We start from the raw sequence: 27,562 nt of genomic DNA on the forward strand, positions 1-27,562 counted from the left end.
ACGGTGATGAGTCGAGCTTGTGCTGCAGAAAGTGTCGAGGTTCAGTGTGAATGTGCCGTCTGCAGACCTGCACAACACAGAAAAATGAAGAGGATATCCAGTTTCTTCAAAAAATGTTGTAAAATAACAGAATCAGGAAATACCTTTCAAACCAGGGACACCTAACTACTGTCCTCGACAGCAGATGGTGAGCGCCGGGGGAGAAAAGGCGGGGTAAAAATAACAGAGCAGGAAAAATATAGCAAAGCGGATATTAGACTTTAGATAGAGGACACCCAAACAAGCTGAAGCGAGCTGCTAATGGTGTGAGATCAGCCTGACCCACTCAACAGTAAGACAGGCGGCTACAAACAGACGGAGGCGAAACTGCACTTAAATGTTCTGAGAAGGATGTAAAATGTAAAATGTGTAAAAAGACAGAAGTGGTTCAGGTTCAAACTCTCCAAACAACAGAGACTGAAGCTACGAGCCTGATGCAGCGACGCGTTCCTTCATGTCAGATTGGTGTAGGAGATGGTTTGGGTGAAAATAACTGTTACTTCAGTTAAAACTGTACTGATATTACGTACGTAACATTAGTTTGTGTGTTGAAATAACTCCCTTTAGTTTCACACTGAGACAGACAGTGTTTGTTTTCTCTCATCATCCACCTCGTCCTCTCTTTAATGTGGGCTTTGTGTTTTATACCACTTCACCTGACTTCCTTCTTTGTTGCTATAATAAATACTACTGCCACTCCAGGTCGTCGCCTAACAAGAGCCCTTAATATGAGACGTAATAAGCTGCTTTCAGTCGACCTGTATGGACGTTTATCTGATGAGGATTAGATAACACTCCTTTTCCTTACACACAAAACAACGTTCATATATGAATATATATCTGAACTCAACAAAAATATAAAGTTCAGGGAAACAGATATTACAAACTAGGTGGATGCAAATAATACTTCTAGTCCTGTCAACACCACTTTTATTTGCATCCACCTAGTTTGTAATGTTTACTGATGAAGTTGTGACTCGGAGGGAAACAGAAGTGATCCAGTTGTGTTTGGGACAGCGACGCCAACCAGCATGACAAAGTGTCTCCACCACAGGACTGGAGGACAAAGATAAGATGGTAAGATAATCTTAAAATTATCTTGGATTGGAAAAGAATCCTTTAGGTTCAGTCCTCCCGATGATGTCACTCCTACTTTCACATTTGATGTCTTTTCCGAACTTTAACTGAACACAGAGCTGCTGAATGGAGAACAAATGTGGTTTCCTTAAAAAAAGATGTGGGACAGCCTGTGTGTGTGTGTGTGTGTGTGTGTGTGTGTGTGTGTGTGTGTGTGTGTGTGTGTGTGTGTGTGTGTGTGTGTATGTGTGTGTGCAGATGTGGCAGATAAAGTCCTCTCAGGAATCAGGCTAATTCCTTGCACAGTCGTTTTCTCCATCTGCTTTTTTTCTGCCTGACGGACGAAAGAAAAACAGACAGGACAGATGGCCGAAAAGCTGAATGAAAAAACCTTTCAGGTCCTCGTCTGCAGGAGGTGAAACCGGGACACTGAAGAGCCCTTTACACCGACCATACTGTTTCTTTGTGAATTAACACTTTATTTGTATTTACTGTGCATGTGCTGTGTGAAATCAGAAGTCAGTGTTGAGTTGGACTCTCAGCAGTCTCATTATCTGATCCTCCCTGTCTTGTTATTGGAGCTGGACGTCAGAGTCGCTCCGGACTGATCGGGGGAGATCCAGATCAGCTGCTGAGCAGCGGTGCAGCCCGACTCCTGATTAATGACTGAGAGCAGCTGAGGACATCAGAGCCAATCAGGGTGTGACGACGCCCTTTACTGAAGGCTGAAGGGAGACGAGGAGCGACACACCCGGGTCACTGACTCCTTCTGGACTCGCTGCTGATCAGCTGAGCACGAACTCTGCTCTGTTCAGATCCTTCTGAGATTTCTGCTGTTCCTCCTGATTGAGGGAAAGTTTGCTCATTTGTGCAACAGCCTGCAGGTTTCATGTGTTTATCTCAACTGAACTCCTTTAAAACCTGAACATCTTCATGCACTTTTTATTTTTGCCATTTCATTTTATTTAGGACACTTTACAGCAGAGTGAAGAGAAGAAATATATGTTCTAATTTGGGATTTCAAGTAAATATTCCTATAATTTATTTCACATGGTTTGGAACTGATTCTCACCTGCACCGCCCCAAACTTCAATCAAGTACGTAGAGTAACTAAAATAACGTAGCTGAATTCAACTTTACTGAAACCAACTCCGACAGTTTCACCTCATTAACCTCCCGACAGATGAAGGTGTGTTAACACCTGTTAGTGGTGCTGGAGCAGTCGTGATGGAGAGACTGCAGCAGACTGAGGTGTAGGTGTGATGGCGTCCCTCCCTGGTGACCTGCAGGGTGAACAGGTCAGATGCAGAGCATTGTGTTGTTTGAAGGAAGTGGAGTCACCTCTGTGCATTGAGGCTCTCATGAACAGCCTTCAGTCTTCTTATCACAACCTGACTGGAAGAACGACAGCGGGCCACGATGGCAATCAAACTAAGGCTGCCATTCTTCTGAAACACAATGTGGACTTCCTGTGTTGAGCGCGCCCCTCCTGTCCGTCACAGCACCCACCGCGGGCTGGGAGCTGCATGCACTCCCTATTATTTCAATAAGCCTTTAAATCCATCAGCACGTCAGCGAATGAAAGAAACAGATGCAGAGAAAAGTTTGAGGGGAAAAACTGGATTTGTGACGGATGAAAGGAAGTGCCTCTCCCTGGTTAATGGGGCCTTTCAGGGCCTCTGTGCCATTGTTGGCCCTGCTGGTCGTCGGCCTCCTTCAGGGGCTGAAACCAGCGTATCGCAGGATCTTTCCCACCACAGACCCACCGGAGCCGCCTGGCCCACAGACAACACACTGAACCAGAACCTGCACCATTCTTACTTTTATTTTGTATACGTATAATTGAGGGACGTGAGAAGTTTCCTCAGGGGAGATATGGAGGGAAGAAATCCAGTGAGAGAGTTTGAGACCAATCAGACACATTGTGGAGGCGAGCTGAAGCCGTCATAACTGAAGCGCCTCAGAACGTCTCTGTGTGAGTCTGCTGGTTCTGTTCTAATGGTTTCCACTGCAGACACAGTGTGAGCTCATTAGAGTCACAGAGAGCAGAGGGAGCGCTGCTGCCTGCAGAGGTGAGGCTTTATTACCTCCAGCTGACAGACCGACAGGTGGGGAGTCAGTAACCAGGCCGTCAGTCAGAGCTGCTCGTTACAGCTTCCTGCTGCTAAAACTGGAATCTGATGAGAACTTTCTGTTAGTCTCACGTCTTATTGAGAGGACAGGTACAGTCTCATCGCTCCACACACCTGATTCACATTAAAGTCACATGTTTAATGACCAACATGGTTTTTCACTCCGACTGTTTCCTCCTCAGATGAACATGAACACGACGGCTGGACTGAAGGAGGAATTCTGTTGCACCAAAACTTTCAACTGTGCAACCGACATTTTTATATTGTGATGTGTGTGGCACGTCCACGTCAGTTTAAACTCTTAACTTTGGTTTAATAAACTTCACTGAGCAGAGATGCTACAGAGCTCTACACATTTAAAACCTAGTTTCACTAAACTCTGATTAATACGTCGATGTCTTGGATCTTTCTGAACACTAATAAAGTGGATGTGAGTGCAGTCACTGTGTGCAGTCAGTGTGCTTCAGACTACTGTCAGGGCTTTAAAGGTCGTTGAACGGCGTTTGTTTTTCTACAGTCCTCCTGCTGAACCAGACGAGCTCGGCTGTTCCCTGAAGCTGCGAGGGCTGGAAATGATTGTGAACTGTGGAGGTTACGAGGCTGCAGAGGTTAAATCTTCATTTCCGTCCTTTGGTTGGAAAAGCAATATCCTCCTCTCCCTCCCAAACTGACTCGGGAGGAAGTCTGTTCATTGCTCGGAGATTTTGGACATCTAGAAGATTGTTTGTTTGTTTAGAGATTTTCTCTCCCACTTAGAGTCCAGGAAGTCCGTCTGTGGAGACACCAGCGTCAGTCGGATGGATGACTTTGCCCCTGAAAGAAATTAATTATTAATGTCTTGAGTCATTGCAGAGCTCGAGTGAGGGAAATGTTCCCAGCTGAAACTATTCATCCAGAGAAACTGGACGAGCTGCTGCTTTTTTATTTGTCCACCAACTGGATCATTAACTGCTCATTACTTCATTGAACTGGACTTTGATCCTTTCTGAAATAGCTGGAGACTTGTTTTAAAATGTTAAACAACCTGAATGAGCCGCTTTAAGAACATAATCTCAACGTGAACAGCAGACTGCAGCACACGGCCGTGTGATGTCTTTTAAAAGAGGAAGTTAATGAGAACAACCTTTGACACACAGGAAGTTCCTCTACAGATTAACAGATTTCTGCTGTTATTACCTGATATGATGTTGGCAGCCATCTTTTAGCTGAGTTTAAAAGATAAACTGATTCGTAGTGAAACTGATGGAAATGACCCAATTTACAACTTCAAAAAAAACATGACCAACACCACACCTTTTTTAAAAACACTCACAACCTGGAACCAGGATCTGTTGAGCCTCGGCTCGACTCTGCTGACCTTGAGGCTCGTCTGATAGCAGAACAATCACACGCCTGCAGGGGAATTATTTCAAAGTTTGGGTAAAGGGTGTGTAGGGACATAAAACACCTTCCTGTTCTCTGGCTGATCCCTTTTAATCATGCCGATTCCCTGTCTCTTTGCGTGCCAGGCTCTTTCTGGCTCGGAGAGTGGGGTGTGTTTTGAAGGGGGAGGAAGGGTGACACTGCCACTGTGTTGCACCTCTGGTCACTCAGCTGGTCACTGTGTTACAGGAAGGGAAGGGAGGGTCGGGATTTCCCCTCTGAACCCTCCTCACACAGCCTGAGGCGACACAGAGCTGCCCCAGAAACAATCAGTTCAGTCTGCTCTGAAATGGATCGCAGCGATAGTTCAGATCAGAATTGTTCACCTCCATTAATCAGGACAATATTACGAGTACGAGTTGTTGGAAATGTTTCAGGTCCCATCAGGTCCAACACTTTGGTCCAGACTCAAATATGTTGACAACCAGTGGATGGACGGCCATGTGTTGTGAAATATCTCAGTTATTGTAAAGATTGCCAGAAATATCATGAATGTATTATTACCAGACAATAAATCTGCAAACCTTTGGTTTTTGTTCAGATTTCAACATTTTAATGTGTCAAATATGTTTATGACCAAAAACCTGCAGAACTAAAAACATTCCCATCAGCCTCAGCTGTGTTTTGTTTACAGCTCATCAGATGTTAGCATTTAGCCGAACTCTGCTAAACACAAGTCAACAAAATAAACATTGGCAATGTACATGTCTGCAAAATATGACACCACATTCTTCATGTTACATTTTTATGTTGTCATGACTGCTGCCTTGAACAGTGGTCCTGTGTCCTGAAACCATGTTAACAATCATCAGTGGTTTCATGATCTCAGCGTGTCTCGCCCAGCGGAGGGAAAACTAACTGGTTTGTCTGCAGCTGGAAGTCGTCCTGACATCATATTAAAAACATCCAATGGTTCCACGCTTACAAATCCTTCATCCTTACCTTCATCGAGCTGAAAGAGTAAAAACATCTGGTTTTGTTGCCACCAACACGACTCCAGTGGTTTCTCGCCTGTTCACCACCACTCGCTCCACCTTCTGACATGAAGCTCGTACACGTGTAATGATGAACATGATGACAAGTATTGTGAGAATGTCAATATGATACGTAGGACATTTTGAACGTACTCGTGGTTTTGCAGAAACATGAAGTGCCAACATGTTATTCTGAGGACGGAGCAGCATGTCGTCATCACGAGCATGTTAGCATGCTGATGTTAGCACGAGGTGTCTCAGTATAGCCGTCAGAGTATAACAGCAGACTCCGTCCTGTTCCCCGTCTTGTATTTGTACTTCGACACAGTATTTGAGTAAATGTACTTTAAGTTCCACCACTTTGATTGGTCAGCAGAACTCTGACAGATTAATTTGATCTAATCATGTTGAATGTTCACTTCCTGTGAGGTTCTCATGTTTTTTCCACTTCACTGCTTCTATTTTCATCTCCGCAGCTCCGTCACACTCAGAGAGGGACTTCACCTCCTCCCAAGTGTCTGAAGATCCACTGAGGTGATGCAACACTGCATCCCCTCTCCCTCACTTTCTCTCCACACTCTGGTTATGTCTCTCACCCTCACCCCCTCCCCTCCTCCCACATTCCCAGAATGCTTCACTGCAGTGGAGATAAAGTTAGCACTGCAGAAGTGACAACGCGTTGTAACCGCTACCCGTCACCACAACTCCTTCCCCAAGTGACGTAAACCCCCCTCGTCCCCCCGGTTTATTATCTGGTCGTGTGTCTGTGGGATGCTAGGCAACATAAACACGACTAAATATAACTGCTATAACTTTCCAGTCTCTCCTCAACCTGCTCTGAATACAAGATCCTCAGTGAGCAAATTAAAAAAGAAGTCGTTAAGTCTGCGGTCGGCACTTTGACTTTAATAGAACAAATAGGAACGAAAGTGAGTCAGCGTCAGATCGAGCATCATGTGAACTCTTTAATACGGTGGAATACAAAACATTTGGTTATTTTACATCACTTGGGATCATAGTGCACTAGTTTAAATATACAGAGTGGCATGCATATCAGAGTTAAGCCCCATGTGTGAGCTCAGCACACAGAATGTTACTCCATGATTCAGTCCCACAAACTCAAAATATCGTCTCACTTGATTGTCAGCCAGCGCAGTCCCTAGAATAAATAACGGCACTGCAAGTATCTGCAAGTTACACATGAGAGAGACGCAGCTGCCGAGCGGGAGACCGCTGTTCGAGGCAGCGTTTCAACACTTTATGAGTGAAGCCACTGGATATTTTTAATGAGATGTCAGGACAATCTCCAGCTGTGTTTGTGGGGACAGAACCAGGTATTTTATCTCTGGCTTGGTGACCTCTAATATTCCCACCGGCTGTGTGACCGATCAGAGTAACATACGTTGCACTGAGATCCAAAATGGGGCTCACACTGTATTTTGTCCAAGAAAGAGAAACATCGACAATAGAGTACCTCATTAAAGGTGCAACATGTAAGAATTGATCAGCTGTCTGATTCACGCTCCAGATAAACAGAGAGGAGCGTATCACCCGCTACAACTGTAGCTGCTCTTAATGAGTTAGCTCAGTTAGCTGTGCAGCTAGCAGGCCAGGCTGGCTGAGAGCTCAGAGCACCAGCAGAGTGTCGCTGTGTTCGCTGCTAGCACGGGAGCTTTAGAGAAGCTGGTTAGCATGCTAGCTTCAGTAGATATCGCTGCACCACCATACATATTTTTTCATGTTCTGCTTTTGTTAGTTATATTCTGAATGTTTTCAACAAAAATTCTGACATATTGCACCTTTTACATGTCATTTATAGCTTATTGGCAGCATTTAGTTACAGATACTGTACATCATTGATACATTTTACAGGGCGACAACTCAGTTAAATTTGAAATTGATTTAAATCTGCTGTTTAAATGAAGAACTCACATGGTAATTGGAGCTGTTGCTTTCCATTATCATAATCTATGATAAGTCCACCTGCTGTTGATTGGACTTGACTTAGCAAGGCACAGAAGTCTCTGTGTGAGTTTTATTCTAGGGGTTGTGTTTTGGCACAACTTTTAACAATAAAAGGAAACAGAACAATGTTCCTTTCAACTCTCTGCTCAGGCTTTTTTTTCTTTTTCCCACCATGTGACCCCCAGGGGGCGCTGTAGACAAACACTCTGTAAAACTTCTCATACGCAAGTTGATGTCATTTTTTCCAACCAACAGTCCAACATCGAAATGATGTAGAAAAGAGAACAATGGCAAATTTTAGAAGCGTCATTTGGCTTCATACATTACCGGAGTGATACGTTATTAAAATGAAATGATTGTGAAACTCATCGCGTCAGAGTTGAATCTTAAGTTGAGTTCTTTAAGTCCTCTGTCCAGCACTTTCAGTATCCAGTTTAAAGACTCTACAATCAATTACTTTCTGCTGCAGAATCTTCCTGCTGGCTTGAAGCCTTTAACGTGTCTGCAGAGTCGCCGTGTCGTCTGATTGAAGAGATCCTACAATAAGTGCGAGCTCCATCTCTTCCCAATGTGCAGAGTTCATTCCATTCCTGGTAAACTTTGCATGGTGCGTTCAGGTTCACTGTCTCTCTGAAGTAAATCGTCTGCAGTGTGAGTTTGAACCTGACCTCCACTCAGGACCTCTTCTCCCCTGCAGTGGTGATCAGGCCACGCAGTATCCCTGGCTGGCCATGAGCGCGGTCTGGCTCTCCCTCCGTTTGTCCTTCTTCTTCCTCAGTCGGACCCTCCAGCAGACGATGCTGGAGCCCAGCAGGCCCAGTCCGGCAGCCAGTAGCACCAGTCCCAGAACAGAGATGGTGGACCCATGGGAATTGAACGTGTACGCCACCGCCGTGACCACGATGCCGGCGATGAGGACCACCACGCCGAACGGCACTGTGCAGCGGTAGCAGGACATCTCGGCGCCGCCGGTGGCCGCCGTCAGCTGAACCTCGTTGACATGCGGGACCCTCGTTGTCACGACGACGCTCTGGTCCTTCCTGGGTCTGTCTCGGCTCAGCTTCTCAGCAGAGATCGATGCCGGCATCCTCACGGCACTCCTGGGGATCCTGACACCTCCTTTGTTGTAGAGGTCGTCCGGCATGGTGATTTTACTGGCGAGGAAGAGGTGGGCCATCTTGGTTGTGATGTCAGCCAATCACTGAACAGCTACCTGAAAACAGGAACATAAGGAGAAAAAAATCACAGTGACAAGATGAATCAGAGCTGCAGTGTCCTGGAAAGGACAATCGATGAGAACCATTAAAACCAATAAGTTACTAACCAGGGCTGGAAGATGTGAGCTTACAATGATATCCTCATAATTCTAGGCTATTCTGTGAAACATGATCTATATCTCTGTTAAAATCATCTTCACACATACTCTGACTGGGAGATAAAATCAAATATCTTAACATTTTATCCCATATTTATACCATTAGGGTACATCGGCTTGTCACTGGGGCAGTATCCTCTCAGGTACAGATGTTGTACATACATTGACATAGTTCTTCTTCTGTAAAGGTACATTGAGAAAAAAAGGTACATATAACTGAACAGGTATGAACCTTTGAGGGTAGATTGTACCGTGAGAAGCAGAAATGGACTCGTACTGCACCCAGAGTTCTGACAGTGTAAGTGACTGAGATTCTGATCTATAATCATCAGTAACGTGGAGATAATGACTCAGTGTGAAGACAAATCAAGTCACTTCACTGTAACCTTTCAAACCAGGAAAAGTCACAATCTAACTCTTTTATTTAACTTTTATAACTCTTTAACCATTTCAGCTACTGAATGGGTTAAAATTAATAAAAAACTTTTAGCAAAAAGCAAAAACTATAAACCAAAAGGAGTTCATGTGCAGTTTCTGCTGGGTAGTTATTAAATGAGATACTGTCTGCATCATTAAGGTGTATTTCTTTCTTTGCTACATAAAACCTGCCTCAAGTTTAAGTTTAAGTTAATGATGTTGTTAATATATACAGAATTCTTAATTTTGCGTTTGTGATGAGCGAGATCTGCACTGCAAAATGATTCCACCTTAACTCGTCTGGTCAGAATTAAAAAGGAGGAAAGACGAAGAAGAAAACAAGCTGAAACTTTCAGGTGGAATGTAATGAGCCACTTCAGCTTACACGTTAACATCCCAACAAGTTAAGATTTAAGTTTAAATGTCACTAATGCTGATAACAATAGTTCTCATCATCGTTTCAAAAGCTGCAGTTTGGATTGTGTGACTCTGAAAAAGAGGGAATCCAAAAACAGTTACAGTTGTAGAAAACAGATCAGAGAACGTTTCCTGACGGAGAACAAAACACGTCCTGACGTCTTTAACAAGTGTTTAAGTTCAATCTCACAGTTTTCTGCTCCAACTTTTTACAGATGTTCACAAAAGAAGCTAATTTTTTTAATCTGTTTATTTGGTCACGTGTTTCTGCACCTACAGAGTTTTTCTGTGCATGGATGTGAAGTGTTTCCACAGGTTGACACAAGCTGAAGAAAAGAAATTCAAACTGAACATTATTCACTAAAAACACTGACCCTAATTCAATCCTTCCCTCCATCGCTGTGAAAATAAGGTTTTTACATGAAACCTGAAAAAACATTAATTCTGTGCATTTATATCTGTTAGCAGAAACCAAACTGACTCAGTGGTTATAAACCTTAACCTGTCTTCACTGTCACAGCTCGCTCTGCCCTCAGTTAGCAGTTTAAATGATGCAGTCAGACACCTGCACTGTGTGCTGGAAAAGAGAGAAATAACAGCACTCACAGTGAAGTCGTGCAGCTCTCCATTCTCCGTCAGCTGAAGTCAAACAGAAGTCATATTTTCCTCCTCGGTGCGGAGGCTCTGCAGCTCGTCACTCTGCATCGTCCAGCCTGCAGGAATAAATGGGGGAATATGGCTATCAATAGAAAAAACAGGGGGGACTGCTCTCCCCCACGCCTCCCCTCCTCCATACCTCCTCCTACCAGGCTAACAAGGAAAGTTTTAACTCTTTCCTGCCTTCGGCCGCTCTCTGCCACCAACACACACTCTGTGAATCTCCACCTGCACCTGATGGAGGTGGAAAACACTTCATCGTGATCCTCGTGGAGATTTAAGAATAAGAAATAAAGAGACTTTAAATGTTTTACATGAAGTCAGCCCAGACTTCTTCTGAGTCGGAACACTTTGTCATCGCAAATAAAAAGATGCTGCGATGAAACAAAGAGTAACTAGTTAACACACAGGGAACACAACTGCGATCAGTGAATTCACAATCCTGCCTGCAGAACAAATGTTGGCATCACACGTTAATTCATGTTATAACTGAACTAATTCTCTGGTTGGTTTAGGCACAGAAGCCACTCTGTACAGGTTCAGAACAGACCGTGTTGAGCTATAAATACCTGTTCGTCGCCACAAGTACAGCTGGAAAAAGTCTTGACTTGTTTCAGTTTCTTGAAGACGTTTCACCAAGTTGCAGGGTTTTAAACTCTGTGTGGGAGTGTCCTTACAGAATGTGGGAGTGTCCTTACAGAATGTGGGAGTGTCCTTACAGAATGTGGGAGTGTCCTTACAGAGTCCTTAAGGACACATGTGGGTTGTTGACCCGACTGGCCTTCATGTGGGTTGCTGAGTCCAGATGAGTCCAGGTGAGTCCAGGTGAGTCCAGATGAGTCCAGGTGAGTCCAGATGAGTCCAGGTGAGTCCAGATGAGTCCAGGTGAGTCCAGGTGAGTCCAGGTGAGTCCAGATGAGTCCAGGTGAGTCCAGATGAGTCCAGGTGAGTCCAGATGAGTCCAGGTGAGTCCAGATGAGTCCAGATGAGTCCAGGTGAGTCCAGGTGAGTCCAGGTGTGGATGGTTGTCGAGCTGTCTGTGGAGAGAACTCAGTAGGTGTGTGATGAATAATGTCTCGTTCCACCTCCTCTGTTTAAAGACGGTCGTTCCAGTTTGACAAAGATGGATTATTTTTACTCCTCTTTCAAACCGTCGGTCTTCTCTGGACAGCATGTTGACATTGTTGTCTTCACAGGAATGATTTGTCTCCTTCAGATGGACTGCAGGGCGTTGACCTGAGGAGTTGGACCTCGTGTGTTGGTCCATTCGTGTATGAAGAGGTTGTTTTATCTCCCCAATGTACAAATCTGTGCAGTCCACAGCTACATTATTCTGTTTATGTCGGTAGTCTTACTGGAGACTCTATTGTGCTCAACATTTCTTTAACATTATGGAAATTATTTTGAATTGTGAAACTCGTGTCTCTGCTGTCTGGCAGCAGCAGCAGCAGCAGCAGCAGCAGCAGCTCAGTAACACTGTAACTTAAGACCATCTGGGTCACATTTCTTCTCCGAGTCAGAATCCTCCTGCAGCCCCCCGGGAAGCCTCCACCCTGCAGACCTGGAGACTGTAACATCTGGGAGGAATCAGCTGAGAGAAACAGGACAGATGTATTTATCATCCTGATCCCTGTCGTCCCCTGAAGCCTCCGAGCGGCTCCAGTCTCACGTCCACGGAGGTCCTGACGTTCTGCGGAGACGAGCCTCCATCTTTGTGAGACTAAAACACTGAATCACCTTTAAACAACAGAACTCTTTTATAATTTACTGCAGGTCAGTGGTGAAAACTGACCTGCTGTCTGACTGTGTCCTGCTGTAATCAACCTGTTCTTCTTCATGGAAATGTTTGTGAAAATATCCTAAACCACCGTCTTAGAAAAGTCAGTTCAAAGCTGTAGTTGGACCATTTGGAGAACAGACATTTTAAAGGTTTTAAGCAGATTTTTTTCCCCCTCGAGCTTTTAGAAGCTCTGTAAGTGCTTCTGTCATTAATCTATAGGAGTTTGAACACACTGAATTATTTTTTAATGCAAAAACTAATCCTGCAGATGAGCTGCTGCTGCCCCACATCATAGAGTCCCACATGGTCCAAGTTCACATTTAATAACAGAATCACTGACAATGAACACGTAACACGTGTTTTTCTGAGGAAATATTCAGACGCCTGGTGAAAAAATGTCATTTTGTGACCTCAGATTAGCCCTGCTCCCTGAAACAAGGGCAAAAACTCATTACAGCTCTGTATTTCCTTATTTACACCAACTTTGTTCTTGTAATTCCTGCATTAAACTGCATTAAGTTGCATAATTTCCAAGTGTATGGCTTTGAAAAGTGATACTGATAAGTAGTTGGTGGTTTGTGGATGAATAATTCCGGCTCCCGTCTGATTTAGCCTCTTCCAGACTTCTATATGAGACCAACCTTTCTTTGTGATCCATTATTTATTATTTACAAGGCAGGGAACGCATCGTCATGGTCACAGAAGTCAGACCAACCTCACTTTCTTTACCTGCACTGTAAACAGGATGTTGCACAAACCACACGTGTCACCAAATCAACCGTGACTGAAATATGAAGGATAATCTCGTGAACTAGACGAGGCAGATCAGAAAACAGCCCGATGAATGATGAGATAACTGAATGTTCACTTGCGTCAGGTTCGGTCAACTCATTTCAGGACGTTTTGAGCTCTAAATAGCTCGTTGAAGCTGTTCATGCAGCTGCAGGTGGTTCTGGTTGACGAGTGACCTCGTGGAGATCAACATCAGTAACAGGAGGTCGTTTCTCTGCTCTGACATCCTTTATCATCAAACTCACGGCCAGCTCTCTGTGCAGGTGCAACCTAAATAACACGAAGGGAAGTTACAGCTCCACTTTTCATGTAGTTCTGCTGACTTCATGCTGGTTTCTCTTGTTTCAGAAGGTCGACTCACTTAAAAAACGCTTCCAGACGTCTGGAGTTAAAGGACATATTCTTCATTGTTGGACAAACAGCTGAACTTTCTCACTCGCTGCCAAGCAAGTAACGTACTATATATATGAAACAGAGGAAGAAAACATGTGGAAACGGTCCACAAGAAGAATCTCAAACACACTCTCGAGCTAACTGACGGTCATGACTCCCTGGAGACACACAACCACATGAGCAACACAACTCCCACCTGACTGATTGCAGCTGAGGGAGAAACATCACAGGTGCACCCAACAGCTCCTGACGACCTGCATCTCTATTCACAACAGGACTCTGGAGGAATCTCTTATCTCTGTCTGTAACACTTTGCAAACATTTTATGAGGACATAAATATATTTAACTTGCAACATGTTGTGGAGGAAAAACCTGCATGTTCAGAAAACTGCTCGGGGCACTTTTAATGTCTTCAAAGTGCATTCATAGTCAAATATCTGAAAGTCACATGTGAACCACTACTGCAGGAATAATTAGTTGTTTTATCACAAATAACGGCCACATTTCTTCTAAGCACAGGCTCTTTTTTCATTGTCCACAACAAGAAGCGAGTGTTGGCAGCAATGAAAAGGCTCAGCGCCATTCTGTTGTTTAACCTCCGAGTTAAAAATCTCTGCGTTTTTCAGAAAGGTGCTGGTGAGGTCAGCAGAACTCTTCTGCCGCTGTAGTTCTGTCTCCTTTGGATCATGACGCACTCACATCCTCGTTGATCTGTGGCTGATAATTAGAGCTGTGACAGCAGGAACGTTATTAAGTTCATCGTCCATTTAAAGAAATCACTGAGGACCCGGGCTGTAAACCTCTGAGATATACCAGGCAGGTACATTCATAACTGAAGGAACATTGATAAAGCAGTTCTTTTAACACAAACCACAATGTTTCCCTGAACAGAACCACACAATAAAGGTTCAGTCCACCTGGTTCTCTGCATGTTGTTATAATGATGGTGATAACTGCTGGCTGACGACCCCTGTTAAGTTGTTTAACTCTGGAGACCTGGACCTCTTTATTTAACAATTATTTATCTATTATAATCATTATTTTCTAATAGACATATTGACTGGATGAGCCGCTACTGCATGAAAAACTCTCATAACAACCTCAGCGTTCCCACAGAGACCCAGGTGTTACCCAGCGGACCTCCTGCAGAGCGAGGAAGGAGAAACAAACACAAAAAGATCAGATTTATTCATGTGTTTTAAGTCTCTGCTCCTCCAGCTGCGAGCATCTGGCCTTATTTTCAAACCCTGAGCGGACTTTTGCTTTTGCAGATGATCCTTTGAGGGGCCAGCGGGGGCCAGCGGGGGCCAGCGGGGGCCCCAGTGGGTCCTTTGATCCAGATCGAGGGGCGACCACAGCAGGGCCTGAGAGAGGGAGAGAGAGAGGCTGGAGCCTGGAAACCCTGTGACCTGGTGAGAGACGCAGTCAGCTGGAGAACAATCTCCTAATGTGCACAGATATAAAGTCATATCTGGTAACGTCTCGCCTGGAGGTGATGGTTTTAAATATCTGCACCAGAGGAAGAGCAGCTCTTCACTTCTGATTTACATTCACAGTTTCAGGAGCCGCTTGACTGAAATTGATTTAATTTTCTGCTCTCAGCGGCTCTCCGTGTCCACATGATATGATTTACCCAGCGCGTTTCTCTCTGACACAAAAATGAGACGAATGAGATGTTTAATGGAGGCATGGAGATTGATTGTCCTTCCCGGCCCATTAGACGCTTGTCCAGGGACGGTGCTAAATCACTTCCTTCCCGGATCCATTTCTGGGTTAGGGATGATGTGAGTTATTTTCTTTGGATCCGTCTCTCTGGAGACATCCTCCCCTGCTTCCTCTTTACAACAGATGGTTACAGACTGAGCCTGTAAAGTGGTGAGGTTAGCAGCTATTGCAGCGCACAGGACTGCGTCTCTGTTCCTTCCTGTGAATACAGGTGTGTTCAGACAAACTTTGTAATCCTACATGCAGTTCATTTTCTTTGGCTCAAGTCAAAGTGGAAAAGTTGACTTTGCATTTTTGCAGCTTCACACGGCCCAGAAACTAAGAATAAACTTGTTTCTGAAAGTGTGGAGTCACGCCTGCAGCCGCTGGAGGCCTCGGGGCTCTTTACAGACCAGACAACAGAACTGTTGAATTTAGGAAAAACGGAGATAGTAGTTTGTTTGTTTTTTTTTAGTTTTTTTTTTTAGGCCAGATCAAATCAAAAACTGTAAGGACGGAGCACGTCCAGCACTCATATTGAGTTTGTTCGAGGGTCAACTCAGAGGCATTCTCCTTTTAATAGTTCTTATTTGAAAAGACAGTAACCTGAACTTGTGTTTCTTTGTTTTTTTGTTTTTTTTTGTTGCAATAAAAGTGTCCCCAGAACCACCCAATCAGCAGAATGAATGTCGGCTGAGGAATTTACATTTCTGCAAATCATGCTTGTGTATCAGGCGTTGATGCAAACACAAAACTTGTTGGACTTCAGGAGAAGAAAAAGAAAAATAGATACTATCAGCAGACTGAACTTTTGAAAGTTGAATATTGGTTTGGAAGAGGAAGCCACATTCAAAGGCAAAAAAAATGTTACATTTTCAGACATCCTCTTTATGTCAAAACACAACTTATGTGAAAGAAAACTGAAGCACAACAATTGAGACGCAGCAGAAGAGCGAGAGAAGAGCGCAGGATGTGTTACTGTCAGCAGGATTATCATGTGGTATTATTAGGATGAGAGGAAGCTGAGGATGTTGTTAGTGAGAGAACGACTGACAGGATGTGAAAAACAGATGAAACACAAAAGAGAGCAGGTCACAGGTGCTCGATGAAACGGCTCAGTAAGGATTATGTAAAAAGAGCCTGACGAATAAAATTCAAAATACATGAACCAAAGTAAATCAATTAAATGAAATAGGTTGTTTTTATTGCCAAGAAGCTCTCAGCAGCTGAGGCTACATTTAAACTAGGAGTTAATGCTGAGCTCAAATGAGATTTTGCATCGACTTGTAAAACATACAAGACAGAATGAGAATATAAAGACACAGATGGAGGCAGGAAGGAGGAGAAAGTATCAGGGAAAAGACGAGATGGAGAATAAAGCAGCTCCAGGTTCTGACAGGTGAGGAAGTGTTCTCATAATTCACTGTTGTCATGTCGGATTCATCATGTCAGCCGCAGGATTACATCACTTCCTGCTGCTTGGTGTCAGCCGGCCGGTCAGGAGAGCAGACAGGAAGGGCTTCCAGTTCAGAGGTCAGCCGGTCACAGCAAACACTCTCACTAGAAACTCAAACGAGATGTTGCAGAGACCTTCTGAAATCTGACCTGAGACATCTGTTCATGCCTCCATCTTCAGTGTGCGCTGCCTAACTGTTACATCAGGTACCTACAGTATAAATCCTACACTACTCTGACTTTTACAAACATGGGGACCGGAGCGTCTGAGGGGCAGCAGGTGGCTCGCAGAAGACAAATGAAAGGAGAGCAGCAGAGAACAGAAGACAAACTGAGACACTTTAAGTGTCTGACCCCCTGCAGCTCCTCACCTCATCATCACCTGCCTCCTCCACTGAGTTATTAGGTACAAACTGACCTGTTTAAGAAGTGGAGCACCAGCCAGATGTTTCCTGGTGAGTGTGCAGCAGATGGCCAGCAGACGAGCTAACAGCTAACAGAGGGGCAGGATTCACAGAGGACGAATGAAACTCACTTACATCATTACATTTACCTGACAGCTGGAGTTACTGTTTCCTTCTCAGATTCACATGTCACGTTCAAGAACCAACTAAGCAACCTTAAAACATCCTAACAGACACCAGAACCACTTAAAGGAACCTTCAACCTCCTCAGTGACCCATCGTACATCCTAAAATGAACACTAGGTCTACTGAAATCTCCTCAGTGACCACTACAAACTTTCAGTAGCACACTATAACTTGTTTTATAATGTCTAGAACGTCCTCATTAACCTCTTGAAGCTCCCCAAGGATCATTCGAACCTTCCAAATGGCCACAAGGACTCTCTGAAGGACTAGAACAATTCAGAGTTTGCATCATTACACCAAAGAACCCTTTAAAAACCACCTCAACCCCCCAAAACCTGGAGAACATCCTAAAAATCACAAGAAACACAACGTCCAAAAAAACTACAACCTCTAAAAGGAACCCTGGAACCTCCTCAGTGACCCATCACACTGTCTAAATATCGTCACAACCCCTTGAACCAGTTGAAGAAACACTTCAGCCACTGAAAGCACCTCCTCAGTGACGACTAAGAGCTTTTAACAGAACACTACAACTACAAAGGAATATCAAGAACATCCTCAATAACCTTTACAATGGAACGAAACTAACTGCAGATCTTCTCAGTGGCTTCTGGATCCTATAAAACACAGCAAGATTCACATAAACCAGCAGAGCGCACGCAGAGCTGTTGACTCCAGCAACACGTCCAGACCCCCTCCAGCACACACCTGTAAGACGAAGCGGGATGTGTGGTTAACAAAGTAACTTCAGGATTAACTCCAGGCTTTCAGATTTACAGCAGTGGTTCACTTCTTACTGGGGTAGATCACCATGGTAACTCTGCTGCATGCCTCCGGATCAGGTTATGTTCTAGAAAACAGATAAACAGGTATAACTAATCGATTACCTGGAAATCATCATTCACAGAGGATCCCATCCCAGCTCAGTGCACAGATCATGAGAGGTGTAGCAGCGCCACCTCCTGTCCACTTAGAAAGTGTAGCAGTCCCACTGTGTGGAGCTTCATGTCTTTTAATTCTAACTGAATGTCAGAGTCCCGCTGGATTGACAGCAGTGGATTCAGGTCACCTGTTGCAGGTGTGGAGACTGGCTCCTCATTACTGAGTGAGAGCAGCTTGTGGTTTTCCCCTCAGAGCCAATCAGAGTGTGACGACGCCCTCTGGTGAAGGTTTAAGAGAGGTGAGGAATGACACACCCAGGTCCCTCTGATTCTGGATCTGTCCCTGACTCACTGCAGACCTCATCCAGACTGTCAGACACAAACTCTGCTCTGTTGGCACTGTTTTACTGTCTTTGTTCTTTTTAACTGTCAAAAGTGACATTCAGCTGGGCTCCCTGCATCAGGGCCGGGTTATTTCAGTGTTTCTTGGCTTCAACAGCCTGTTGCTGCAGGTTTCTGCTGTTGTTTGTCTTAACTGGACCACTTGATACCCAAGCCCCTCTATACACCTCCAGTCTCCTCCAAGTTCAAATTATTGGGGCCTCAAGGTAGTAAAAGAAGTACATACAGTTATATTATCCTCTGAAGAGTAATTTATTATTTTAAGTTTTATAATTTAGCCACCATCTGTTTGACCAGTTGCTCTCTGGAAGGCACCACAGGACCATCAAAGCATGAACACCAGACTTAAAAACAGTTTCTTTCCCTGAGTCCTTCACACTACAAACTCAAACAACCACTGCATGACCACACACATGCATAACATCATCTACCACTGAGCAATGACTTCATATTTCTGTGCAATATATATCAATTATCTGTCCTCGTGCAGAAAACATGACTTCTTGCGTATGTGACGTCACTCCACGACATGCAAGAAGAAAGCAAAAATGTACATTTTTACTGAGGAAAATGACAAAAATAATAGTAACTCACAGTGACTTAAATAAGTAACTTTAATCTGATTACTGGTTTGAAAATATTAACGAGTTAGATTACTCGTTACCGAAAAAAAATCAGGTTATAGTAACGCGTTACTAAGTAATTATGGCATCACTGCATCTGATCAACTGTAATAACTTTATTGCCGTGCATCAGTTTTCTGATCATAAGTGAAACTACTGAAACAATTCTGGTGTAATAACACATTCAATGCATGTCGCATTGTGTTTATTATTAGTATTCTTCTAGTTTATGAGCTTTATCTAGAATTCTACTGTGTTTTTACCCATAATTCAGCTGTAGATGTTTGTTTACTGTGGCTATTTTTGTGCCTGTGACTTTTAATGCTTTATATTAAACTTCAGTATTTGTATGTTCCAGTGGCGAACCAGAACTGGGCCTTCTGCACACACACAGCCACACACACACTATTGGACGTCAAGTAGACACTCACTTTATGAACAATCATTTAACAAGTGTGTGGAAACAAAATGCAACCAGTTCAACGAGATGCAGCACTGTAGCAAAACCAGCAATACAAAATCAGTTGGACTCACCAAGCCTGTAAGCCAAGTGTATCATTCCCAGTTGTTAACGTTAGCCTGAAAGTGGCGCACGTAGCTTGCTTTTGCAGATTGATTGAGCTCGAGGTGTTCAGGCATTGGGCGGCCTTTTTTAACAATGTCCATCTTTTCATTAAACAGTCGTCTTGAAAAGGGCACTGACAATAAATCTGTGATAATATCTTCTCTGAATACCTTGAAGGCCTTGAAGATTCACTACTGGACTGTGTTCCGGTCCTGCTCTGCTGAGGAGTAGTGCTCCTCATTTAATTGTATTCTGTACAAAGACAATAATGCTTTCTATTCTTTCTATTTCATTCTTTGATTTACTTTTATTCCCTCACAAGTCACTTTGACATTGCGTAGACTGCAGCTGAGGGAACATGTAATGTATTAAGAAAACATCTTAGCACACATGATAATTTAATGGGAGACACAAATGTAATTATCATCTTTCAGACCCTAATGATGGGCCAGTGATAATATAGGTCTTTCAATTTACACATTCACAGATTCAAACGTTGTCAGCTGTCCATCCTGTATTCAGCAGCCGTACTTACTGCTCTTAGCCTGGATTACGATTTTGACTTCTATTTGTCTCAGATAATATTTTGCTCTGCTGCCAGCAGACTTTTACATGTTTGTGATTGGTTACAGCAATTTTGAGGAATGTACATCTTTAATGACATCATATATCAACAAATGCACACAAACTTGCCAAAGCAAGACTTGAAGCTGGTATCAAGGAGGCAAAGCGGAGACATCAGCAGGGACTTGAGACAGACCTCAACACCAACAACACCAAGGATTCATGGCAGGCGGTCTAAAACATCACCACCTCCTGAGGACAGGCCACCGTCAGTATCCATAGCAGATGTGAACAATCCTGCTGAGGATGAATATGAGTAAAGCTGCTGGGCCGCCTGATAACATCTCGATGAGATTCAGGATCTTCTCAACACACTTCTCAAAAAGAAAAAAATCCAAAGAAGACAAAAAATCTTGAATCCTGAATCCCTGATTTTGAATTTTAGTACTTTAATTAAGATTTAATCACACATTTTTAAATACACAAAAGAGAAAGAAAGTTATGATGATGAGAACTCAACCTGCCGTGGTTCTAACAAACAAACAAACTTATGTCATTAACTTTTCATAAAAATATAGAAATTAAACAGTTTCTGCCCCTCGTGGGCCCTCATGTGTCTTCAAAGTTAATTTCTAATAAATATTTTTACACAGTCATCACAACCAAATGGTTTCTCTCCTGTGTGGACTCTGACATGCCTCTTCAGACTTTGTTTTTGATTAAATCCTTTCCCACAGACGTCACAACCAAATGGTTTCTCTCCTGTGTGGATACTCTTGTGTGTCTCCAGATTTCCCTGTGTTGTGAATCTTTTCCCACAGACATCACAACCAAATGGTTTCTCTCCTGTGTGGACTCTGACATGCCTCTTCAGAATTTGTTTTTGATTAAATCCTTTCCCACAGACGTCACAACCAAATGGTTTCTCTCCTGTGTGGATGCTCTTGTGTGTCTCCAGATTTCTCTGTCTTGAGAATCTTTTCCCACAGACATCACAACCAAATGATTTCTCTCCTGTGTGGACTCTCATGTGTTCCTTCAGATTTCCCTGTGATCTGAATCTTTTCCCACAGAAGTCACAACCAAATGGTTTCTCTCCTGTGTGGATACTCTTGTGTCTCTGCAGAGATCCCTGTGTTGTGAATCTTTTCTCACAGACGTCAAAAGCAAATGGTTTCTCTCCTGTGTGGATACTCTTGTGTGTCTGCAGAGATCCCTGTGTTCTGAATCTTTTCCCACAGACATTACAAGCAAATGGTTTCTCTCCTGTGTGGACTCTCATGTGTGTCTTCAGATTTCCCTGTCTTGTGAATCTTTTCCCACAGACATCACAACCAAATGATTTCTCTCCTGTGTGGACTCTCATGTGTTCCTTCAGATTTCCCTGTGATCTGAATCTTTTCCCACAGAAGTCACAACCAAATGGTTTCTCTCCTGTGTGGATACTCTTGTGTCTCTGCAGAGATCCCTGTGTTGTGAATCTTTTCCCACAGACGTCACAAGCAAATGGTTACTCTCCTGTGTGGATACTCTTGTGTGTCTGCAGAGATCCCTGTGTTCTGAATCTTTTCCCACAGACATTACAAGCAAATGGTTTCTCTCCTGTGTGGACTCTCATGTGTGTCTTCAGATTTCTCTGTCTTGTGAATCTTTTCCCACAGACATCACAACCAAATGGTTTCTCTCCTGTGTGGATGCTCTTGTGTGTCTCCAGATTTCTCTGTCTTGAGAATCTTTTCCCACAGACATCACAACCAAATGATTTCTCTCCTGTGTGGACTCTCATGTGTTCCTTCAGATTTCCCTGTGATCTGAATCTTTTCCCACAGAAGTCACAACCAAATGGTTTCTCTCCTGTGTGGATACTCTTGTGTCTCTGCAGAGATCCCTGTGTTGTGAATCTTTTCTCACAGACGTCAAAAGCAAATGGTTTCTCTCCTGTGTGGATACTCTTGTGTGTCTGCAGAGATCCCTGTGTTCTGAATCTTTTCCCACAGACATTACAAGCAAATGGTTTCTCTCCTGTGTGGACTCTCATGTGTGTCTTCAGATTTCCCTGTCTTGTGAATCTTTTCCCACAGACATCACAACCAAATGATTTCTCTCCTGTGTGGACTCTCATGTGTTCCTTCAGATTTCCCTGTGATCTGAATCTTTTCCCACAGAAGTCACAACCAAATGGTTTCTCTCCTGTGTGGATACTCTTGTGTCTCTGCAGAGATCCCTGTGTTGTGAATCTTTTCCCACAGACGTCACAAGCAAATGGTTACTCTCCTGTGTGGATACTCTTGTGTGTCTGCAGAGATCCCTGTGTTCTGAATCTTTTCCCACAGACATTACAAGCAAATGGTTTCTCTCCTGTGTGGACTCTCATGTGTGTCTTCAGATTTCTCTGTCTTGTGAATCTTTTCCCACAGACATCACAACCAAATGGTTTCTCTCCTGTGTGGACTCTCATGTGTATCTTCAGATTTCCCTGTGATCTGAATCTTTTCCCACAGACGTCACAACCAAATGGTTTCTCTCCTGTGTGGATACTCTTGTGTCTCTGCAGAGATCCCTGTGTTGTGAATCTTTTCCCACACACGTCACAACCAAATGGTTTTCGTCCTTTCTGGACTTGCTCCTCTGTTGTCAGACCGGTCTTCTGGTTTTGTCTTTGCCTCAGATCACTGACACCTGACTCAGGAGTCCTGGTTTCTTCCCAGTCACCGTCTTCATCTTCAGCTTCAGTTTCAGACTCTGACAAAGGTTTTTGCCAGTCTTCGTATGTGAATTCGTTCTCAGAGTCTGAAGCCTTTTCAACAGTATTTGCTTGTGGGGGACGACCTGGATCTTGGTTCCTGGCTGGCTGTGGTCCTCTACAGTCCTCTCCATCAGTTTCTGCTTTCATCTCTGTCACATAGCTGCCGACTGGAGAATCTGCCTCTCTGTTGTCCAGTTCAGCTTTGATGAAATTGTGAAGAATGAGGTTCCTCTCCATCCGCTTCACTCTTCATAGGCACAGCAGTGACACCAGCCCAGTATGATGCTCTCCCTCCTGATTGGTCCAGACTTCTTCCTTTTCCTCTTTTATAAGAAGGGACTCTGAGTCCTCCTGGTCCAGACTGGGCTCCACTCGGCAGGAACCTCCTCTTTAATCAACAGCAGCTGTTGGACTTCTACAGGGAACAGACCATATAAAACAACTGTTAACAAAGAGAAAATTAAAGAGAACTAACTAATTCCACACATCATCCCACAGGTTCCACATGTCATCCACAACTACACGGCTTTATATCACTCTCATTCTACTAACTACTGGCACTAGTTTTAGAGAAAAGAGACAAATGAATCCACGACATCACTATGAAAGTGTTTTTAAGCCAGGTGGATGGAGAGAGGAAGGAGGGGAGGAACACTGGACAGGAAGAAGAGTCAAGGAGACAGAAGAGGAAGTTTAAGGACATGATCACAGAGTCTGCCTGTGTTTGATTCAAAACAATATTTTAAGAAAATATACAAAATGAGGCGAGTAATGTTAATCTGTTAACCAAAGTATTGTATCTAACAGTGTACAGTTCATCAGTAAAGACTGGAGAGGAAGGAGAGCAGCGTTAGAAGAAAAGTGTAAAGAGAAGCTGTTCAGATTGGACACTTCTGTCCGTCTGCAGAGTTTCTCTGATATAGTTGTTTTCTGTCACAGTGTGCCTGTTAGTCAGCGCTGGAATGTAACTGAGTACATTTACCAGAATACATTCAGGTACTTTTCTTGAATATTTACATTTTATGCACCTTTATACTTCTTCTCCACTACATCTCAGAGGCAGAGTTTGTACCTTTGACTCCACTACATTTGTCTTTTTATTACTTTTCACTTTCAGATTCAGATTTTTTGACTCCTCCTGTTAAGTAAAAACTAGTTTCTCCAATATCGTGTAGAGGACTGTTTTCTGTTGAACTGAAGAATGTTGTTTCTTTATGGATTAAGAAAATTCTTCTTCTTCTTCCCCTGAATGTAGAAAAACAATCTTGGATTAGCTGGATGATGCATCGTCACAAGCCTGATAAGTGGTTCTCACAGGACAGCCACACCACAGATATATGATGTCTTATAGAACATGATGCACGGCTGTAGATTCAACTAATCAACAGTATATGACGGAGTTAAAATGAGCTCCACCTTAAACATCTACAGCAGTGAAACACATGAATGCAGCAGGAATATTAATCCACACACATCAGATATAAAAACACTGAACAGTTTACTGCATGAGTACTTTAGATTTTTATACCTGAAGTAGTACAAGTGATACCTGCAGCCGCACCAACATCCAGTACAACAATTACCTGGTCAAGCTACATGAAACCAGAACCGCCCCCTTTTAATTTCTTAGATTATAACACTGGATATTTTAATGATATATTGAGCGTTAAACTGAAAGTGTCCCTGGATTTAATTTCAGAAATCTGGTCACGTCAGACTGCAGGAGAACGTGGGAGTCATCCGTCATCCTCGAGCAAGAGAAGGAGAGAGCGGTCCGGTGACGTTGTTCAGAGCGGACCGGTGTCAGCGACCGGAGCAGAGAGAAAGTTCAGCACACAAGTTGTCTCGTGGCAGTAAAAGTACAGTTCAGACGACAGTAGCTACGTATGACTGTTAACCACGCCCCCTTTCTCTGTTAGACAGGAAGAAACACTGACAACAGAGCAGCTTTACACAGAGTGCAGTACAAGTACCTCAGTATTACTCATTACAAGTACTTGAGTAAATGTACTTTGTCACATGCGACCAGTGTAAACGTTTCAGGCTGTGAAATGACTTTTCAGATGCTTTAAAGTTACTCAGCAGTAAAAACTGAGTCTCCATCTCACAGCCACTAACTGCTGCTGTTGCTAGGTTACCACCTGTCTGTGTCTTCTCAGGTAGCTTAAACTGGCGGTGTGGCTGATTTAAGCTAGCTGACTGATCAGACACCAGATCTAGCTGCTGTTTGGCAGCTGTCCTGCAGAACCTGTGCTGGTTCTGATGGAGCCATCAGGTTCAATCAGCTGCCTGTTAAACCCCTGTGAGTTCTGGCTGAGCTGAACACTTTCAAACCCTCAGCTGAGCTAGTCAGATGCTAACAGACGCAAAAGAATTACACTTAAACAAACACAAAAAACACATGTAGATGTTTGACAAACTAGCTTCAAACTGCAGTGAAGATGTGACCAACAGCACACAATTAACACAGAAAGTGAGAATAACATTAAAAATGTACAAACCTGATCTGTGTCGCACAACTTTAGGGTTGAAAGCTGCATCCAGTTCTTTCTGTCGTTGGTTATTTTCTGTCAGTTGACTTCGCTCATCATCGCTCGCTGCCCCCCCGTCTCCAAACGCTTCAAACAACTATGATGGAAGTTCTGCAGATCTGCTGGACACCGAGTCTTAGTTTACCTCAGAGTGACGACCTGCAGAATATCACTGAAGTATTCACCTGGTTACTGCAGAATTATACTGTCTTTAACTTTGAATCAAAACAAACTCATTAATAAACATCATCATCACCATCATCATCATCATCATCATCATCGAGCTGCTGTGTCACTGAAGCTCTCAGCAGTCGTCGGTCTGACATGTCGCTCAACACGACGACAGAAGATCCAACGATCACCAACTGAAGCTGTTGCTGGGTTACCACCATGACCTTTATCAGTTAGCATGCTAAGCTAACTTTAGCAGACAGTTTTTACTCATCTTCGTTTGAACTTTGAATCTAAAGTTTAAATCTAAATGAACTCCACACTGTTGTTTCCTGCCGTTCACACGACCACATTGACTCTTGTTGAACTTTGATGTTATTACAGATGATGTGGACGTTTCCCTCTGAATGTGGATTCATCCGCCGCTGAAAATAGTCCCCAACACACTCTGTCCTCCTGTTTGTTTGATTCCAAACTACACTGAGCAGCTGTCTTCAGTTATTTTTTATTTAAATATATTCCTGTTGATTCCTTTCTGCTTCCTACTGAAGACTTGTTTTAAAGAAGGCTGCTCACATTGATGAATAACTCAAAAACTGACGCGTATGAAACAATAAACCTGGTCTGAGCGCCACAGACACGACGGAGACGGACCAACACGTCTCTGGTTTGGTGTCTAAAGTTTCACCTGCCTCAGACTTTAATTCTTTGTACTTTGTAAAGTGTGATATAAATAAATACAGCTCTGAAATTCTCTCATATTATTCAAGATATTATAAACGTGTCATTTCACAGCAGCTGGAGGCCACGATGAAAGCTGTAGCTTCTGATGGAGGCAGCGACCACAGAGCTGAGGACTCTTCTTCTCTGCTGCACCGACCTGCTGTCACCACTGAGGGGCAGCGAGGAGGAGCTCAGTCCAGAGTTGTTGAGGCCTGAATGAAGTCAGAGGAGGAGGAGGAGGAGGAGGAGGAGGAGGAGGGGGAGGAGGAGGAGGAGGAGCAGGAGGAGGAGATGGAAGAGGAGGGGGATCAGGAGGGGGAGGGGGGCGGAGGAGGAGGAGGAGGAGGGGGAGGAAGAGGAGGGGGAGCAGGAGGGGGAGGGGGGCGGAGGAGGAGCAGGAGGAGGAAGAGGAAGAGGAGGAGGAGGAGGAGGAGGAGCAGGAGGAGGAAGAGGAAGAGGAGGAGGAGGAGGAAGAGGAGCAGGAGGAGGAAGAGGAAGAGGAGGAGGAGGAGCAGGAGGAGGAAGAGGAAGAGGAGGAGGAGGAGGAGGAGGAAGAGGAGCAGGAGGAGGAAGAGGAAGAGGAGGAGGAGGAGCAGGAGGAGGAAGAGGAGGAGCAGGAGGGGGAGGGGGGCGGAGGAGGAAGAGGAGGGGGGGAGGAAGAGCAGGAGGAGGAGGAGGAGGAGGAGGACGGAAGGTGGACAGGAAGACATGAAGACACACACACACACACACAGTCATGAGGTTGTCGGGGAGAGATGTTGGACTCTGAACCATCTGGTTCTGAGCGTCCTCTGGGCTCAGCTGCTGCTGAGGGGCGGAGCCAAAGACTTTCTGAAGATGATAAAGTAATGAAACACCTGAGACGAAGCAGGAAACAGTTTGTTATCCTCCGTCACTGCACAGAGACACACAGACTGATTCAGTCACTCTGACATGAAATGCAAAATGCATATGAATTAGTCGTATAATCTACAGCTTTACTTTACCAGTTAAAACACAACTAACAATTATGAATACAGAAATATAGATCAACTAAAATTTAAACCCAACTTAATCTATGAGAATAATAATAATTATCTTGTGGCAGTGAAGTAATTTTAACTGTTTAAAATGTGTGTCGGAGCCCAAAACAGTCTTTCTGCCCAGAGTCATGTGTTCATTTAATC

The 27,562-nt window shown here is 43.9% G+C and overlaps 3 protein-coding genes, 1 long non-coding RNA gene and 1 pseudogene across 4 annotated transcripts in view; 1 reads left to right on the forward strand and 4 right to left on the reverse strand.

Annotated features, from left to right (window-relative positions):
* Positions 1–1,786, forward strand: part of LOC115571555 (discs large homolog 1-like protein) — a 17,116-nt gene extending 15,330 nt beyond the window's left edge. The window contains exon 7 of the mRNA XM_030401002.1: positions 1,698–1,786. Within this exon, the coding sequence (XP_030256862.1) occupies positions 1,698–1,786 (89 nt within the window). The remainder of the gene's footprint in view (positions 1–1,697) is intronic.
* A 5,881-nt stretch (positions 1,787–7,667) lies between these two features.
* LOC115571508 (transmembrane protein 100-like) lies at positions 7,668–11,104 on the reverse strand. Its single transcript, XM_030400957.1, has 3 exons — positions 11,045–11,104; positions 10,425–10,531; positions 7,668–8,822 (listed from the first exon to the last, which is right to left on the reverse strand). The coding sequence occupies exon 3, from the start codon at positions 8,784–8,786 to the stop codon at positions 8,313–8,315; it is 474 nt and encodes a 157-aa protein (XP_030256817.1). The 5' UTR covers positions 8,787–8,822; positions 10,425–10,531; positions 11,045–11,104; the 3' UTR covers positions 7,668–8,312.
* Positions 11,105–13,012: 1,908 nt separating this feature from the next.
* Positions 13,013–13,685, reverse strand: LOC115571512 (uncharacterized). The gene is made up of 3 exons (XR_003981942.1): positions 13,637–13,685; positions 13,409–13,505; positions 13,013–13,317 (listed from the first exon to the last, which is right to left on the reverse strand). It is a non-coding gene; the product is annotated as an uncharacterized LOC115571512 (long non-coding RNA).
* A 6,953-nt stretch (positions 13,686–20,638) lies between these two features.
* Positions 20,639–22,299, reverse strand: LOC115571506 (gastrula zinc finger protein XlCGF57.1-like). Its single transcript, XM_030400955.1, has one exon. It carries the CDS (start codon positions 21,589–21,591, stop codon positions 20,851–20,853), a length of 741 nt encoding a protein of 246 aa, XP_030256815.1. The 5' UTR covers positions 21,592–22,299; the 3' UTR covers positions 20,639–20,850.
* LOC115571490 (gastrula zinc finger protein XlCGF57.1-like) lies at positions 21,715–25,734 on the reverse strand (annotated as a pseudogene).
* Positions 25,735–27,562: the final 1,828 nt, after the last annotated feature.

This window comes from Sparus aurata, chromosome 20 (genome assembly GCF_900880675.1).
Source record: "Sparus aurata chromosome 20, fSpaAur1.1, whole genome shotgun sequence".
Taxonomy (NCBI): Eukaryota; Metazoa; Chordata; class Actinopteri; order Spariformes; family Sparidae; genus Sparus; species Sparus aurata.

Excerpts from the sequence above, each read along its gene's own strand:
- LOC115571508 (XM_030400957.1), bottom strand. The coding sequence starts at position 8,786 with ATGGCCCACCTCTTCCTCGCCAGTAAAATCACCATGCCGGACGACCTC.
- LOC115571506 (XM_030400955.1), bottom strand. The coding sequence starts at position 21,591 with ATGAGAGTCCACACAGGAGAGAAATCATTTGGTTGTGATGTCTGTGGG.